Genomic DNA, 16,117 nt, shown 5'->3' on the forward strand with positions numbered 1-16,117 from the left:
GCACAATTGGCCCATTATCATCTGGTAGGCCGTCATTGTATACAATTATTTGTTGTTAGCTGACTTGCCTAGTTAAATAAAAATTATTTAATATTTGTATAGACAACATTAAATTAAGAATATCCTGATGTGACAATATTAGCCTATCACTTGTGTTTGATGTATTATCATTTGTGGATGATGCCCAGCTTGTGCAGTAAGGCAAGAAACAGCTTGCCTTTTTTTGTGACTTTTTCAAATCATAGTAGCCTTGCCCATAGGCCTGTATGTTTTGATACGATTTGAATTAAAGTGTCCAAATAGGCTCTACACTGTTTAAATTGAGTTTAATTTGGGGAAGATCATTTTCACCATAAAGATGCACCTTTATTATAAAAAGTGCTTTTCCTGCTGATTGATTGTATTTTGGAACATTTGCGCTTATAGCCTATTGCTGTATGTGCAGTGCTGCGCTTATGTGAAGAAATAGCTAGTTGATCAATATCTTAAGCTAAATGTTCTGATCTGTTGCGTCAGCCTCATTGCTTTTAAAATATTTTTTGATGCGTGTATTAATTTGGGATCTATTGCATCTCACAACTGTCCCAGACTATGTTTGGAATATTTATTTATTGCACAGAAGGACAAGTAGAATAGAATTGGTCAACCTTTGTACTATGGGGGATAGCAGATTAAAACAGGCCAGTGCTTTTCCTGTTAATTAGGCCTACTCATCTTGTTGGCTGACGAAAAGTAAATGTGGACAGTTCCAATATCTTCAATATGCGCCTCGGAATTCAATAAGAGGGGCGTGCGCATTTGCGTCCCCGATGTCTCTTCACTTGTAACCTTAGCTGAGATGCCTGTGAGAAGACCTGATCACATGATGCGCATTGGTTAATAAGAATTGAGATAGCTGAGAGTGCCCTGTGAGAGTGAGATGTTTTTTTGGAGCATGGCAGCTGAGAGAAGGGAATTATTATATTCAGCCCAAGGCCAAAATGGCCACTTTTTTTTTTAGGGGGCATTATGGCCACACAAGGGGAATGCCGCCAGGAAATTTGAGGCCTGGTGAGAATATTATCAAGTGCTCGTTAAATTGTGAATGAGAGACTGATGGTGTGCGGCCTGCACAAGAAACGTATCAGAGCTCATGCCTTTCGTGCAACTTTCTTCAAATCCTCTAGTCGCATCATGCAGCCTTAGAATGTATACAAAATCTAAACACATAGCCCAACATTTGTATTACAACTGAAGTTGCTAAATTAAGCATTTTCCGCTCAACACAGAATAGCCGCATGTGTGCGCACTTTCTTGGAAATCGTTTGGAGAAAATTTAATTTTATTCAGCCATGCTCAATTGTATTCTTCATACTATAAGATGACACTAAATAATGCCACGGAATTCGAAGCAAATATTGTCTGCTAAATGAACTAGTGTAGCCCACAGCCATATGGCATAGCCATATCAGGGCCTAACATTAGGACAACTCAGAGTATGCTATCCTTCAACACCTGCAATAACATCTGCCAAATATGTGTATGTGACAGATAAAAATGTGATTTGATGTGTTCTTCTGAAATAGGCTACATTTTCTTCATGTCATGATTCTTTAGACCTGTCTAATAGGCTGACTACACCGCTCGTGTCGCGTGCGCATAGCATTGCAAAATAAATTAAGATATCTATATTATTCAATTATTGCAGAAGTCAGTTCTATTTGTGACGCAGATCGCGGTGAAAGTCCGGCCTCTCCCATCTCCTCATTGGTTTATAGATGCAGGTACCATCAGGCTGTTAATGGCCTGGTACTCAGGGCTCTAGTGTCCTTCTCACCACTCTGGCGTCAATGCAAATGCAATCGAATATCACATAAAACACTTCTCATCAAAACAGTATCGTGCTTTTAAAACTCACCTCATTGATCAATTTGAAGAAAAGTTCAACAGGAAAACATGGTTGTGGATGTTGTTTCAAAGCCTAACACACCGAAATGGACAGCGTTTTCTAGGGTGATGATTAATTCAATATGTTCATACGCATATTAGAGCTTACGCATAGGCCTATATATGAGCCCAAACCAAATGAAAAGGATTGTGCCCTTATACAGTGCATTTGGAAAGTATTCAGACCCCTTTCCGACATTGTTAGGTTACAGCCTTTTTCAAAAGTGTATTAAATAGATTTTTTTTCCTGAAATCTACACACAATACCCAATAATGGCAAAGCAAAAACTTTTTTTAGGAGCAAAAATAATTATGACATTTACATAATTATTCAGACCCTTTACTCAGTACTTTGTTGAAGCATCTTTGGCAGTGATTACAGCCTCGAGTCTTCTATCCTACAAGCCTGTCACACCTGTATTAGGGGGGTTTCTCCCATTCTTCTCTGCATATCCACTCAAGCTCTGTCAGGTTGGATGGGGAGCGTCGCTGAACAGCTATTTTCAGGTCTCTCCAGAGATGTTTGATTGATTGGTCGAGTGCTGCAGAGATAGTTGTCCTTCTGGAAGGTTCTTCCATCTCCACAGTGGAACTCTGGAGCTCTGTCTGAGACCATCGGGTTCTTGATCACCTCCCTGAACAAGGCCCTTTTCCCCCGATTGCTCAGTTTAGCCGGGCGGCCAGCTTTAGGACGAGTCTTGGTGGTTCTAAACTTCTTCCATTTAAGAATGATGGAGGCCACTGTTCTTGGGGACCTTCAATGCTGCAGACATTTGTTGGTACTCTTTCCAAGATCTGTGCCTCGACACAATCCTGTCACGGAGCTCTATGGACAATTCCTTTGACCTCATGGCATGGTTTTTGCTCTGACATGCACTGTGTGCCTTTCCAAATCATGTCCAATCAATTGAATTTACCACAGGTGGACTCCAATCAAGTTGTAGAAACATCAATGATGATCAATTGAAACCGGATGCACCTGAGCTCAATTTTGAGTCTCATAGCAAAGGGTCTGAATGCCTTAAGGTATTTCTGTTATTTATTTGTAATACATTTTTAAATGTATATCTAATGTATTGGACCTTTTTTCAAATTATAACTTTTGCGCTCAACATAGCCACTTCACTCACTCCGGAATGGAAAAAATATACTTTCTATTTTATTCAACTAAGTTAAATTATTTTCTTCTTACTATAACATCATGTAATATAAAATAATGTCACGGGACTTATGAGCCCATCTCGTCTGCTAAATGAACAAGCCTAAGGCATGGCGCATAGCCAGATATCACATAGTAGGCCAACCCGTATTCTGTTCTTCCAAAATACTTTTTCATCATATCATGTTTCTTTAGACCTGCCTAAAATCAATAATGGATTAATTGTGATGGTACACATTTAAATTGATTTTTGGGGCTTTTTAAATTGTAGATGTTCCAAAGGCGCGCATGCGTAGAGGCCTGGAGATGCTAAATGTTTTTGTTGACTGTCAATTACTGTGAGACCGGCAGTCTTTTGCATGACAATAACCGCCTGACAAAATGTCATGACCGCCACAGTCCTAGACATGAGCCAAGGCTTATCAGTTGGACAGTGTCAGGTAGGGAATTATTTATTAAATACCGTATCTATTTATATTGTGCTTACTTGGTCCAGTTGCCATCCAGAATACTCTGTGTTCAGGCTAGCTTATGCTCCTCTAGCCCAGACTTATGTTGTGTGTTCTGCTCTCTTCCAGGCGTACCTGATGAGGCCCTCCATAATCTTCTTTGATGAAATAGACGGGCTGGCCCCAGTGCGCTCCAGCAGACAGGACCAGATACACAGGTACTATATGAAGCAGGAGTAGTTGTTAGACATCTCCATTTAATATATGATTTAATATATGATTTGATGATCTGACAATCAGTAATGAATGTGAGTGATCTTTTTTTAGTAATGGTTTTGACCATACTCTCTCTCTCCCTATCCCTCTCTCCTTCCCTTCTTAAGCTCCATAGTGTCCACTCTGCTGGCGTTGATGGATGGTCTGGACAGCCGAGGGGAAATCGTGGTGATCGGCGCTACCAATAGGCTGGACTCCATAGATCCTGCTCTACGGAGACCTGGACGCTTTGACAGGGAGTTCCTCTTCAACCTGCCTGACAGGATGGTGAGGAAGTAGCAATCATGTATAGGATTATGGCACGATGAATACAGTATGAAATACATAGTTGGTACTTGTTTTATACTGTAATCCCAATCATTTGTCTGTGGCTGTCATAGTATACTGAACAAAAATATAAACGCAACACAACAATTTCAAAGATTTTACTGAGTTACAGTTCATGGAAGGAAATCAGTCAATTTAAATACATTTGGTAAGCCATCATTTATGGATTTAACATTACTGGGCAGTGGCGCAGCCATAGGCCCACACACTGGGGAGCCAGGTCCAGTCAATCAGAATGAGTTTTTCCCTACAAAAGGACTTTATTACAGATAGAAATATTCCTCAGACAGTCCCGCAGGTGAAGAAGCCAGATATGTAGGTCCTGGGCTGTCGTGGTTACACGTGGTTGTGAGGCCAGTTGGACATACTGCCAAATTCTCTAAAATGATGGAGGTGGCTTATGGTAGAGAAATTAACATCTAATTCTCTGGCAACAATTCTGGACATTCCTGCAGTCAGCATGCTAATTGCACGCCCTCTCAAAACCTGAGACTTCTGTGGCATTGTGTTGGGTGATAAAACTTTTAGTGGCCTTTTACTTCCCCCTCAGCACAAGGTGCACCTGTGTAATGATCATGCTGTTTAATCAGCTTCTTGATATGGCACACCTGTCAGGTGGATGGATTATCTTGGCAAATAAGAAATGCTCACTAACAAGGATGTAAACAAATTTGTGTACAAAATTGGAGCGAAATAAGCTTTTTGTGTATATGAAACATTTCTGGGATTTAAAAAAAAAATCTTGGCTCATGAAACATGGGACCAACACTTTACATGTTGTTTATTTTTGCTCAGTATATGTATATGAGTTTTATCCTTTAAGTGTGTGTTCCAACCGCTCCTGTGTGTCTGGGTGAGCGTGTACAACACACTTTAGTCCCAGCCTAGTGGTTTGTCTGCATGTCTGTCAAAGCCCAGTTGTGTGTGTTTGTCAGTCCCAGCCCAGCTACTTGTGTAGTCCAACCCCAGTGGTGTGTGTGACTGACTGTGTGCGCGAGTCCCAACCTAGTGGTGCATAGCAATCCCCTCTACCTGTTGAGCTGTCTAATTGGTTGACTCCTGTCGTTTGTCCTCACAGTGAGATTCTGAATAATCAAAGCCCAGTCTGTATGCTTCTGTCAGCAGAGAGACACCAAATACAGAGACACTCAGCTGGCAGAGCTCAGCAGAGAGACCTTGCTGATCAGAAACCCACTGTGGTGTGAGCAGGGTCGATAGTGACAGTTTTTTTTTTATAAACATGTTTTTCTTTTTCTCTCCATCCCTATATTTCTCTCGCTCTTTGTCTGTCGGTGTTGTCTGTCTCTCTCTTTCTTTGTATTATTCTCTAGGCCCGAAGACAAATCCTTGAGATCCACACGCGGGACTGGAATCCTAGACTGGCTGAACAGTTTGTAAATGAGCTGGCTGAGAAATGTGTCGGTAGGAGACTAACTCACATTTATTAACGTTTACAACATTTTATGTCTAGTCTACTTCTTTTTTCGGTTTATTCATTTAACCCATCCACTCCCCTGTTCCAGGTTACTGTGGCGCAGACATCAAAGCACTTTGCACAGAGGCGGCCCTGGTGGCACTGCGGCGTTGCTACCCCCAGATCTACGGCAGCAGTGTTAAGCTGCAGCTGGACGTCAGGTAACCATGCAGGGAGAAGGAAACTGAAAGAATAAAAACAAGAACATAGTAATAGACTGGAATCAATTGTCTTGTCTGTATGGGGTGAATTCTGACTTCCATTTAAGTTACAATTCATGCAGTCTCTCCCATTGACTTCAAAGCATGACTAAGTGAAAATTTGATTTAATTTGAGGTTAGAATTCGCCCTGAAATGTGTTTAATCTGTGGACACTAAATTTCCCTTTTGGATCAAGTATTGATCAATCTTATCTGTGTCTAACAGTACCATCGTGCTGGGGCCTGGGGACTTCAGCCATGCTCTGCGGACCATCGTCCCAGCTTCCCAGAGAGCCCAGGCTCCTCCAGGCCGAGCCCTGGCCCCCAACATACGCCCCCTACTAGCCAACACACTGGCCACGGTGCTGGAGGTCCTGCTCCGAGTCTTCCCCCATGCAGAAACACGGCATGGGGAGAGTAGAGGAGGTAATCTGTTTATCTTTCTCCTTTTGCCACTCTCTCTCTTAGCTAGGGCCACAATTAGGTATTTTTTTCCTAGGATTTATTCAAACAGCAAAGGGTATGCAACAATGGGTAGGCAAAGCAGGTTTTCGAAAAGTTTCATTCAAAGTCTTGGTAGAAACTTTGTTTATATGCGTTTCAGTCATCATGCACTGTTTGAATGAACAATTTCTAAAGCCTTTTACAAAAACCTTCCCAGTTAAATGTTGACTGAAGTAGGCCTACTTGGCAGAACATCATGATTTTTATCATTGCGGGGCATTTGTTTAGCAAACTCTGCCATCACTTGTTGCCTACACTGTACATTGTATAGTAAAAAACACCGCTAGCCAAACAAACGACCTCTTGCTAGGTGTGTAATTGAATTAAAGGGCAACTGCACCTTCCATCTTTTTAATTTATTCTTCCCAGACCTCAAAAGTGGGCTCCTGATGTGGTTGAAGCATTGTTGTGGACTTGGAACATCCCATTTGTGTAGTTTTTCTATAAGAAAAGTGTGATTTTGAGTGTGAACCTACTGTTTGTAATCGCTAACAATTAACACCCTTTTTGAGATTGCGACAAGGTTGTATTTTATATTTTTTCCCCCTCCAAACAATTAATGGAAATATGATATTGTCAAGTTAAAATGTACTTACTTATGTATGGTGGGTTGGTCATTATTGGCTATAGCAGGGTTCCCCAATCGGTATCCCATGGGCATTTTTTTAATATTTTCAGAGCAAAATGAATAAATATACTGGCCCAACACCCATTGTATCCATCTCTGTCTCTCTCTGTGTGTCTCTCTCACTTTGTCTTCTCTCTCTCATTATTATTATTTATTTTTGAAATAATTTTCATTGTTTGACATATGACTGCACAATCACCAGGAAATCAGCTCTGTGTGATTGTTAATTTTGGATATCTGTTCCCAATGATTCCCATGCATAAACAGAGGCATATGTGATCACATTCCAATGTAGGCTAATCAAGGCTTGAAATGATTTGGTTTAAGTCAAATATTATATCTGTTTGGGATTCTTGCCGTCAATTTGCAGTTTACAAATTATTTCAAACTATGTTCTCCCGACCATTCGCCCAAGAAAAAATTGTCACACAGATGAATGTAATTGGGGACCCCTGGGCTATATGCATCTTGTAAATGACATTTAGATTATGCGTGCATCATCTGCTTTCCCGGGCCAGTAATCTTTTCATTCGGGCCAGTATCTTTCAGTTGGCACTGGCCTGGCAAATTTACCTGAATGTCAAGCACTCCAAGGGCATGCTAATTTAAGATGGCTAGTCATTATTAGCCTGGTTCTGTATGGAATGTAGGTATATTATGAGAGACGGGTCAGGTCATTATTAGTGTGTAGTGGTTTAACACGGGTGCCATCAACTGAAAAAGTTGGCAGCACCAGTGGAAAAAGTTAGTCTAGAACCCTGTTGATGACATTTAGGGAGGAAGGTGTAGTGCTATCTTCCTAATGTCTCTATTAACCTCTCTGGGGTCGGCGGGACACTTGCGTGCCACATGGCCAATAGCCAGGGAAAATGCAGAACGCCAAATTAAAATACATTTCTATAAAAATCTAACTTTCATTAAATTACACATGCAGGATAGCAAATTAAAGCTGCACTCGTTGTGAATCCAGCCAACATGTCAGATTTCAAAAATACTTTTTGGCGAAAGCATAAGATGCTATTATCTGATGATAGCACAACGGTAAACAATGAGAGTAGCCTATTTCAACTCTGCAGGCGCGACACAAAACGCAGAAATAAAATATAAATCATGCCTTACCTTTGACGAACTTCTTTTGTTGGCACTCCTATATGTCCCATAAACATCACAACTTGTCCTTTTTGTTTGATTAATTCTGTCAATATATGTCCAAAATGTCAATTTATTTGGCATGTTTGATCCTGAAAAACACCGCTTCTAACTTACTCAACGTCACTACAAAATATCTCAAAAGTTACCTGTAAACTTTGCCAAAACATTTCAAACTACTTTTGTAATACAACTTTAGGTATTTCTGAACGTATATAATCGATCAAATTGAAGACGGGATGTGTTCAATACAGGAGCAAAACAAACTGACGCTACTTTTCTGGTTACGCGCCTCTATCAAAAGGTACACATGAAGTGACGTTCGTTCTGAGCTATGGTACTTCTCCATAACACAAAGTGAAAACCTCAACCATTTTCTACAAATTGGTGACATCCAGTGGAAGCTGTAGGAATTGCAGGAAAGTCGATTAGAATTCTGGATTCCCCATGAAAACATATTGAAAAGACTTAAAAATTAAAAAAAAAAAAAAATCTGAATGATTAATCTTCAGGGTCTCACCTGCTAAACAGTTTTAGAAACTTCAGTGTTTTCTATCCAGTACTAATAATAATATGCATATATTAGGATCTGGGACAGAGTAGGAGGCAGTTCAGTTTGGGCACGCTATTTATCCAAAAATGAAAATGCTGCCCCGTACCCCAAACAGGCTAAGAACACCAGAGCTTTCTCTAGCCTTTATTCTTGCCGGAGCAAGTTCTGCTCAAAGGCCTGTTAATTTGGCCATGCCTAGGCCTATATGCATTTTGATCTATTACCTAAATATTTTTGTATATCTCAACATCATTTTATTTTACACACACACAGTTTGTCTGACAAGTATTTCCTCCTGTCCTTCCTTCCTTCCTCCCTGCTAGACGTTGACAATCACCTGCTAGAGGAGGTCAGTGAAGAGGAGACTGATGGAGCAGCTCCCTCCATCTACAACCTCCAGCCGGGATCCCCAAAGACACACCCACACCCCTCTACGGCACACACACCCGTCCTACACTTCACCATGTGAGTCTGACTACAGAACACGCAGCTAGCCTCTACCCCGTGTTTTAATGCCACCTTATGGCAACAAGTAGAATGACAGTCAAACCACAATTCAGTCCTGTCATCAAATTCTTTATAATTTTTTATTTAACCTTTATTTAACTAGGTAAGTCAGTTAAGAACAACTTCTTATTTACAATGACGACCTACCGGGGAACAGTGGGTTAACTGCCTTGTTCAGGGGCAGAAAGACAGATTTTTTTACCTTGTCAGCTCGGGGATTCGATCCAGCATCTTTTCAGTTACTGTCCAAACACTCTAACCACTAGGCTACCTGACGCCCCCAATATAGGCCAGGGTGGATTTAATATTCTCTATTTTATCCACATCGATCTAAGAAGCACTTTATCTGATATAGACGGCTAATATGGTCAAAGATGATTAGTGTTTCACGGTATACTGGAACTTGTGTACTTTTTCAATAGTAGAACATGAAAAATGGTTCACTACTAGAATCTTTGTTACTTTCGGTACTTCTGTCATGTCTCAAGTTGTATACTGATTGAGAGGATCAAAGTCTATCAACGTCGCTGGTTTCCTCTTTATAGCACAAGCTCACCGTGCATGCCTATTGCCTTCTCTACTTACTAATTGCTAGAGCCAGCTATAGACCAGGGATGGGTGTCCCGCAGCCCCCCTTTTGAAGGCCCTCAGATTTTAAAATAAATAAATGAGGAACTGTCGGTCTCAATTTACTGTTGTGTGTTAGAATAGTACAATACACAAGGTTACATTTTGAAATTTGGTTGTTGAACAGCAGTTTATCTTTTGTCAGTCACTGATGGTCACTCAATTAGCCCATGTCAGCAAAGAAATTAGATTGGTAAATTAGTCTTTCGTTCAGCTATCTAAACTTGTAGTTATCATGGTCGAATTACCTGCCGGGGGCCCCCATTAATTTTGTTTGTCAGTCCAACTCTGATATCATATTAAAAACTGCAAACATTTCTCCCCTCCCTATTGAAAATTGTGTAGAACTGCAGGAAATTAGCTGTTAAACAGTACATTTTTCTCCACCACTGGCTAAATATATAGAATTGCAGTTTTAAAACTGCTACAGTTTGCTTTACGTCCCATGCAAACATTTGTAGAATTGCACAAAATGAACTCTCAAAATGAACTCTTACGAGCAACTGAGGCCCCTCATGATCAGTTCAGATTTCTTGTGGCCCCCACCCCCATCAAAGTTACCCATCCCTGCTCTAGACTGTCCTGGCTACATCATGTTCGCTTCCCATTCATGCTGCACTGAAGTAGACACACTTGAATAATGCAACACAGCATGTAGAAAATATTACTGTTCATACTATAGGCTAGAACACCTAACAATGTTAGAAGACACCAGTAGCTTCCAGCTTTGTAGGCTAACTTTCGTTGCTAGCTTACAGCTGAAGCTAACAACAATTCACTACCCTAGTACTTTGTGATAATGTGCAATATGTTGTTGATCAGTACAATTAAATAAGTCCCAAATTTGAAGGGAAACAGATTTTCACCTGTAACCCCGTGAAATCAGCCAAAACAAGCTCAATAACACAATGCTTTCACCTGTATTGTCTAGGCTACATATTGATTAACCCAGTTTATCAATCGGGATTTACCATTATGTAGTTAGATTGCTTTTTTACCAAAGTCAACATGATTGTATAATTGATTAATTAATGCGTATACATTACTGTTTGGAAAATGTCGACATCAAACATTTCAAATGTAATGATGTTGAACTCAAAAGATGCCTAACGATTAAACCGAGCAGTAGCAGAGTTTCTATCCCGCGACGCCAAATTTGTGGGTTTGCTTCCCACGAGGGACCAGTACAAAAAAATGATGAAACATGTAGTTGTGACTTTGTCTAATACAAAACAACGTTTTGCTGTGTTACTGGTATCATATTAAAAAGTATATTTATGGAGATGATAGTCCTTTAACAGTTTTATCAAAACTCAAATAACTGGAGACTGATAACCTAATTGGTGATGTAAGAACACATTTAAAAGATGGAAGCTGATTCTCCTTCTCTTTTCCTCCTTCCAGATCAGCCCTTCACCAGCCCACGTCGTACCGGCCTCGCCTGCTGCTGGCGGGTCCCCCCGGTTCGGGACAGAGTTCTCACCTGGCCCCTGCTGTGTTACACCACCTGGACAAGCTGTCTGTCCACCTCCTAGACTTGCCCACACTCTACTCTGTCAGCGCCAAGACACCCGAGGAGTCCTGCGCTCAGGTAACATGCATGCATGTGTACACACCCCTACCACACATATATCATTGCATCTGTTTTAGGCCAGAATATACTCATTGGAAATGTATGATGTCTGGCTGTGTGTTCCAGGTGTTCCGTGAGGCGTGTCGGAGCGTGCCCAGTGTGGTGTTCATGCCCCACATCTGTGATTGGTGGGATTCGGTCAGCGACACGGTGAAGAACACTTTCTTCTCTCTACTCCAGGACGTCCCCTCTTTCACCCCCCTCCTCATCCTCGCCACCACAGAGATGTGCTACACACAGCTACCACAGGAGGTAGGCTGAACACACAAGTCCTTCATCATATTTCCTCTCACTCCACCCTGTCCTTCTGTCTCTCTCCCTACATCTGTCAATCCCTTCTCCCACTATGCAGAGTGCCATTGAGTTAGTCCACTCATCGGGGATTAGAATGGGAATAAAGAAAGAACCAAATGAGAGAGAGAGAGAGAGAGAGAGAGAGAGGGAAGTGGTCTTCCAGCTCAGTGGTTCCCAAACCTTTTCACCTCGGGGGGGAGGGTGGCACCAGTGCTGTTTAAAGCTTATTTGTCTTATTTGTGTTCATGTGACTCAAACATTACAACAAAATAGTTGACACGTTATAAATCGCTCTCTAAGGTCTGCAGTGACTGACATGACAAGGAGAACTCCTGATGCACTACCCAAGTGGAATGCACAAGGTGCAATTTCGAAATATTTAAACTTTCAAGAGTAAGTTGAATGTCCGGTCCCCCTCCCGTATCTGTGTGCGGCCTCCCGTATCTGCCCCTCTCCCGTATCTGTGTGCGGCTCGCCCCCCTCCCGTATCTGTGTGCGTCCCCCCCTCCCGTATCTGTGTGCGCCCCCCCCCCCCCGTATCTGTGTGCGGCTCGCCCCCCTCCCGTATCTGTGTGCGTCCTCTCGCCCCCCTCCCGTATCCGTATCTGTGTGCGGCCTCTCGCCCCCCTCCCGTATCTGTGTGCGTCCTCTCGCCCCCCCTCCCGTATCCGTATCTGTGTGCGTCCTCTCGCCCCCCTCCCGTATCTGTGTGCGTCCTCTCGCCCCCCCTCCCGTATCCGTATCTGTGTGCGTCCTCTCGCCCTTCCTCTCGCCCGCTCTCTCAATTCTCAATTCGAAAGGGCTTTGTTGACGTGAAAACATGTGTACATTGCCAAAGCAAGTGAAATGGACAACAAAATTAAATTAATAAATAAGACATTGCAAATTTTATATTATTGGCTGTGTACAATGTAACAATGTGCAAATCGTTAAAGTATGGAAGAGAAAATAAATAAACAGATATAGGTTGTATTTACAATGATGTTTGTGCTCCACTGGTTGCCCTTCTCTTGTGGCAACAGGTCACATATTTCTACTGTGGTATTTCACCTAATAAAAATGGGAGTTTATCAAGTTTGGCTTTGTTTTCAAATTAAATAACTGTCTCTCTGCTCATACAGTTGGCAGGAGGTTAGGAAGTGCATGTCGGTTTCCACCTCATTTGGTGGAAATGAGCTGTCTTGCTCAGTGTCTCTCCCCTGTCTGTCTCTTTCTCTCTCGCTCTGTCTGTCGGTGTTGCTCTCTTTCCTGTCACTCTCTCCTGTCTCTCACTCTCTCTCTTGCTCTTTGTCTGTCTATCGGTCTACATCGGGGGTGTTCTGGCACTGGGTTTAGATGGTCATAGTGTGTTGTGTTGTTCTGGCACACAAAGGTGACAGCTGTCCTCTCAGCAACACTCCTTGACATGGGATGTCATCCCTACACAGCCAACAGACCACCACCACTCTTACAGTACCAGCATGGGAGAGAAGGAAAGGAGAGGGATGGGCAGGGAAAAAACAACGGATGGTGAGAGAGTGACAGAGAGGTGGAAGGCAGGTGGTCCCAGCTGCTAGTCTCTCCAGCACATAATAATAATAATAATAATAATTTATTACATTAGCGATTTTCATCATCTTGTAAGAATATTTTGAAGATAAATTCACAATGCAAAAGACTAGCGTTCTAATGGTCAATAGGGAATTGTCAATGGAAATAGTTGGTTCAGTTGTTTTAGAATCTGTGGAATATCAGTCCTGAACTCAGAGCTACGTGTGCCATGTTTTCATTGGTCTGTACATTGAGTCTGGAGCAGGATACTTGTTATTTAGTAGATTTGTCTACTCCAGGCTATGGTGGGGGGGGTTATAAGTGGCATCCTGTTTCTTTGTTCTGTGGAGAAAAACTGAGGACAGGGAAGATGGAACATCTGCTTCCCAGCATAACAATCTATGATTTGTCCTTCTCAAATAAATCTATTTTTTCCACTTGATTTGCTTTTGGGCTTTGTGTTGTTGAAGAATAACAATCTCATAGTGCAAAAACAAGCAATACATCACGAGTAGACTACCTACAGTTAGGCCAACCAATAGAGACCAATTCTTTGAGTGCATGCGTCCTCCATGTCAGGGATCCATGTCCTCACATCTGGGCTGGAGGTAGAGTGGTGGTACTTGAAGTAATGGAGGTGGGGCGTGGTTGGTGGCTGGTAAGCGGTCTCGGAGGCTGAACACAGTGCTTTCAAGCCGAACAAGAGGTGGGTCGATGTGGTGGTAGAAGTATGGAGGTTGGGGGTTAGAGGTACCTGTTTTTTTGTTGTTGTTTTTTTGTGCCTGATCCGAGTGACTCATAGCTGGGCTTCAGAGGCAGCGCAGTCCCAGTGTGTGCTCTGGTGATCTGCCAGCGTTGTCACACCTCTGTAGAATCATCCCTGTCGCTCGCTCTCACTCTCTCTCGCATATCCCCCACCCGTGGAGCTGGCAGAAGCATGTGGTGGTGGTGATGGCAGGAGTGTGTTTCAAAACGCATCAACAGCAGGCACAACCTCTTCACTTAATCCATGCTAATTCTATTCTCAAGAGATTGTAAAGCCCAACACAAGTATGGGGGTGAGACCATTGATTAGTTAATCTCCGATCAATAAACCAATCAATGAGCACTAGCTGCTTTTGAAGTACAGCATGTATATGTCTCTGTCGTAAAGTCCTGAGAGACACCATAGATCTCCGCTGTCATTGAAAACAATGGCAGCAGACAGTGACGCGCTATGTATTAGTTTCTTTGTTTGAGTCCTTTAAAGTGTGAAATGAAGAGTCCATTTTGGGTTCTTAGAAAACAATGAATGCCCTCTCCAATCATGTCGCCCGGAGAGGGCGTGAAGGTAATTGCTCTCTTTGTACTAATGTTTTAGCTGACGCAGAGGCCATATTCGAGCTGTAATTCAATGGAGCAATTGAGCACACCACACACAATCAGCAATACTGAATCATCTTCTCTCTATTGTCCCTTTCCCTTTTCAATATTTGTTTATGGATCCATTCATATGAGTCTCATTAAGTTGCAGCCCTCTCTCACTTGTTCTATAGAGAAAATGAGGAGCTTGAGTGAAGGAGCAAGAAGAGGGAAGGAGAGAATTAAGCAGGGAGAGGGCTGGGGAAGCAAAGAATTAGGGAGACATGAATACCTTTTGTAATTTAGCAGACCAGAGGATCGGTTATTCTTCCAGAGCAGAAGAGGCTCTGCTTGACTTTACTGCGCTGCTCTACTGATCCTCAGCCAGAGAGCCCTCTCCTCCCTCCCTCTTCTCTGTTCATCCCTCTCTCACTCCACCCATCCCTCCATACCCCACAGCCTTGACTATGCAGGAGTAAAATCATTAGCTGGTGTGTGCTCTGTCTCCCTTTCTCCCTGCCTACCATGCTACCTTTCTCCTTCCCTCGTTTTCTCCTTTCCTTGTCAAGGAATCTCTGGGCCAAGAAAGACCGGAGAACAGAGGGGAACGGAGAAAACAAACTTGTCAAAGAACGAGGATCAATGTGTGGAACTGAGGAAGGCATGGTAGGAAGTGAACAGCAGGCTGTGGAATAGAAGCTGTGTGAGCCCTCCCTCAATGTATTCTGCACAGTGATTGGAAGTCTAGGGTTGTGTACTATACAGTCGTTTAACTATGCCTGCCAGATGAGTAACCTTTCCTGAGACCCGAAGACTTCTATTAGCTCCCAATATTAACACCTAGGCTTTAGCTTAGTTGGCTAACATGGTCTCTAATCGTGTAACTGACTGGGGTTCAATACCAGATCGGTAACTTGAGCTGACTCGGCTGTGACCTTTGAATGACCCCCCCCTGAAGTGTCATGACTTTTTGGCCCAACCGGTTTTTTGTCTTGTTGAGTCAGTATATTCAAAACCACTTTGAATGCTAGTACAAACTACACGACAGGACCAAAAGTATGTGGAAAACTGCTTGTCAAACATCTCATTCCTAAATCATGAGCATTAATATAGTCGTCCCCCCCCCCCACCTTTGCTATGATAACAGCCTCCACTCTTCTGGGAATGCTTTCCACTAGATGTTGGAACATTGCTGCTGGGACTTGTTTCCATTTAGCCACAAGCGCATTAGTGAGGTCAGGCACTGATGATGGGCAATTAGGCCTGGCTCACAGTCCGTGTTCCAATTCACAGAATCGTATTGTATACCGTTGCATTAAGATTTCCCTTCACTACAGCTAAGGGACCTAGCCGGAACCATACAAAATAGCCCCATACATTATTCCACCTCCACCAAACTTTACAGTTGGTACTATGCACTCGGGCAGGTAGTGTTCTCCTGGCATCCGCCAAACCCAGATTCGTCTGTCGGACTGCCAGATGTTAAAGCGTGATTCATCACTCCACAGAATGCATTTCCACTGCTCCAGAGTCCAATGGC

General features: G+C 42.6%; 1 protein-coding gene across 4 annotated transcripts in view; it reads left to right on the forward strand.

Annotated features, from left to right (window-relative positions):
- LOC118398395 (ATPase family AAA domain-containing protein 2B-like) overlaps window positions 1-16,117 on the forward strand; it is a 120,590-nt gene that overhangs the window by 23,795 nt on the left and 80,678 nt on the right. For all 4 annotated transcript variants that reach the window (XR_004828623.2, XM_035793682.2, XM_052470701.1 and 1 more), the window contains exons 12-19: window positions 3,664-3,752; window positions 3,918-4,077; window positions 5,469-5,559; window positions 5,661-5,772; window positions 6,038-6,237; window positions 8,969-9,110; window positions 11,184-11,370; window positions 11,479-11,664. Coding sequence is in view for 3 of the 4 variants with exons in the window: in XM_035793682.2 (XP_035649575.1) it covers window positions 3,664-3,752; window positions 3,918-4,077; window positions 5,469-5,559; window positions 5,661-5,772; window positions 6,038-6,237; window positions 8,969-9,110; window positions 11,184-11,370; window positions 11,479-11,664 (1,167 nt within the window). In the remaining variant the exon portion in view is untranslated. The remainder of the gene's footprint in view (window positions 1-3,663; window positions 3,753-3,917; window positions 4,078-5,468; window positions 5,560-5,660; window positions 5,773-6,037; window positions 6,238-8,968; window positions 9,111-11,183; window positions 11,371-11,478; window positions 11,665-16,117) is intronic.

The sequence above is a fragment of the Oncorhynchus keta genome, chromosome 19 (genome assembly GCF_023373465.1).
Source record: "Oncorhynchus keta strain PuntledgeMale-10-30-2019 chromosome 19, Oket_V2, whole genome shotgun sequence".
NCBI lineage: Eukaryota > Metazoa > Chordata > Actinopteri > Salmoniformes > Salmonidae > Oncorhynchus > Oncorhynchus keta.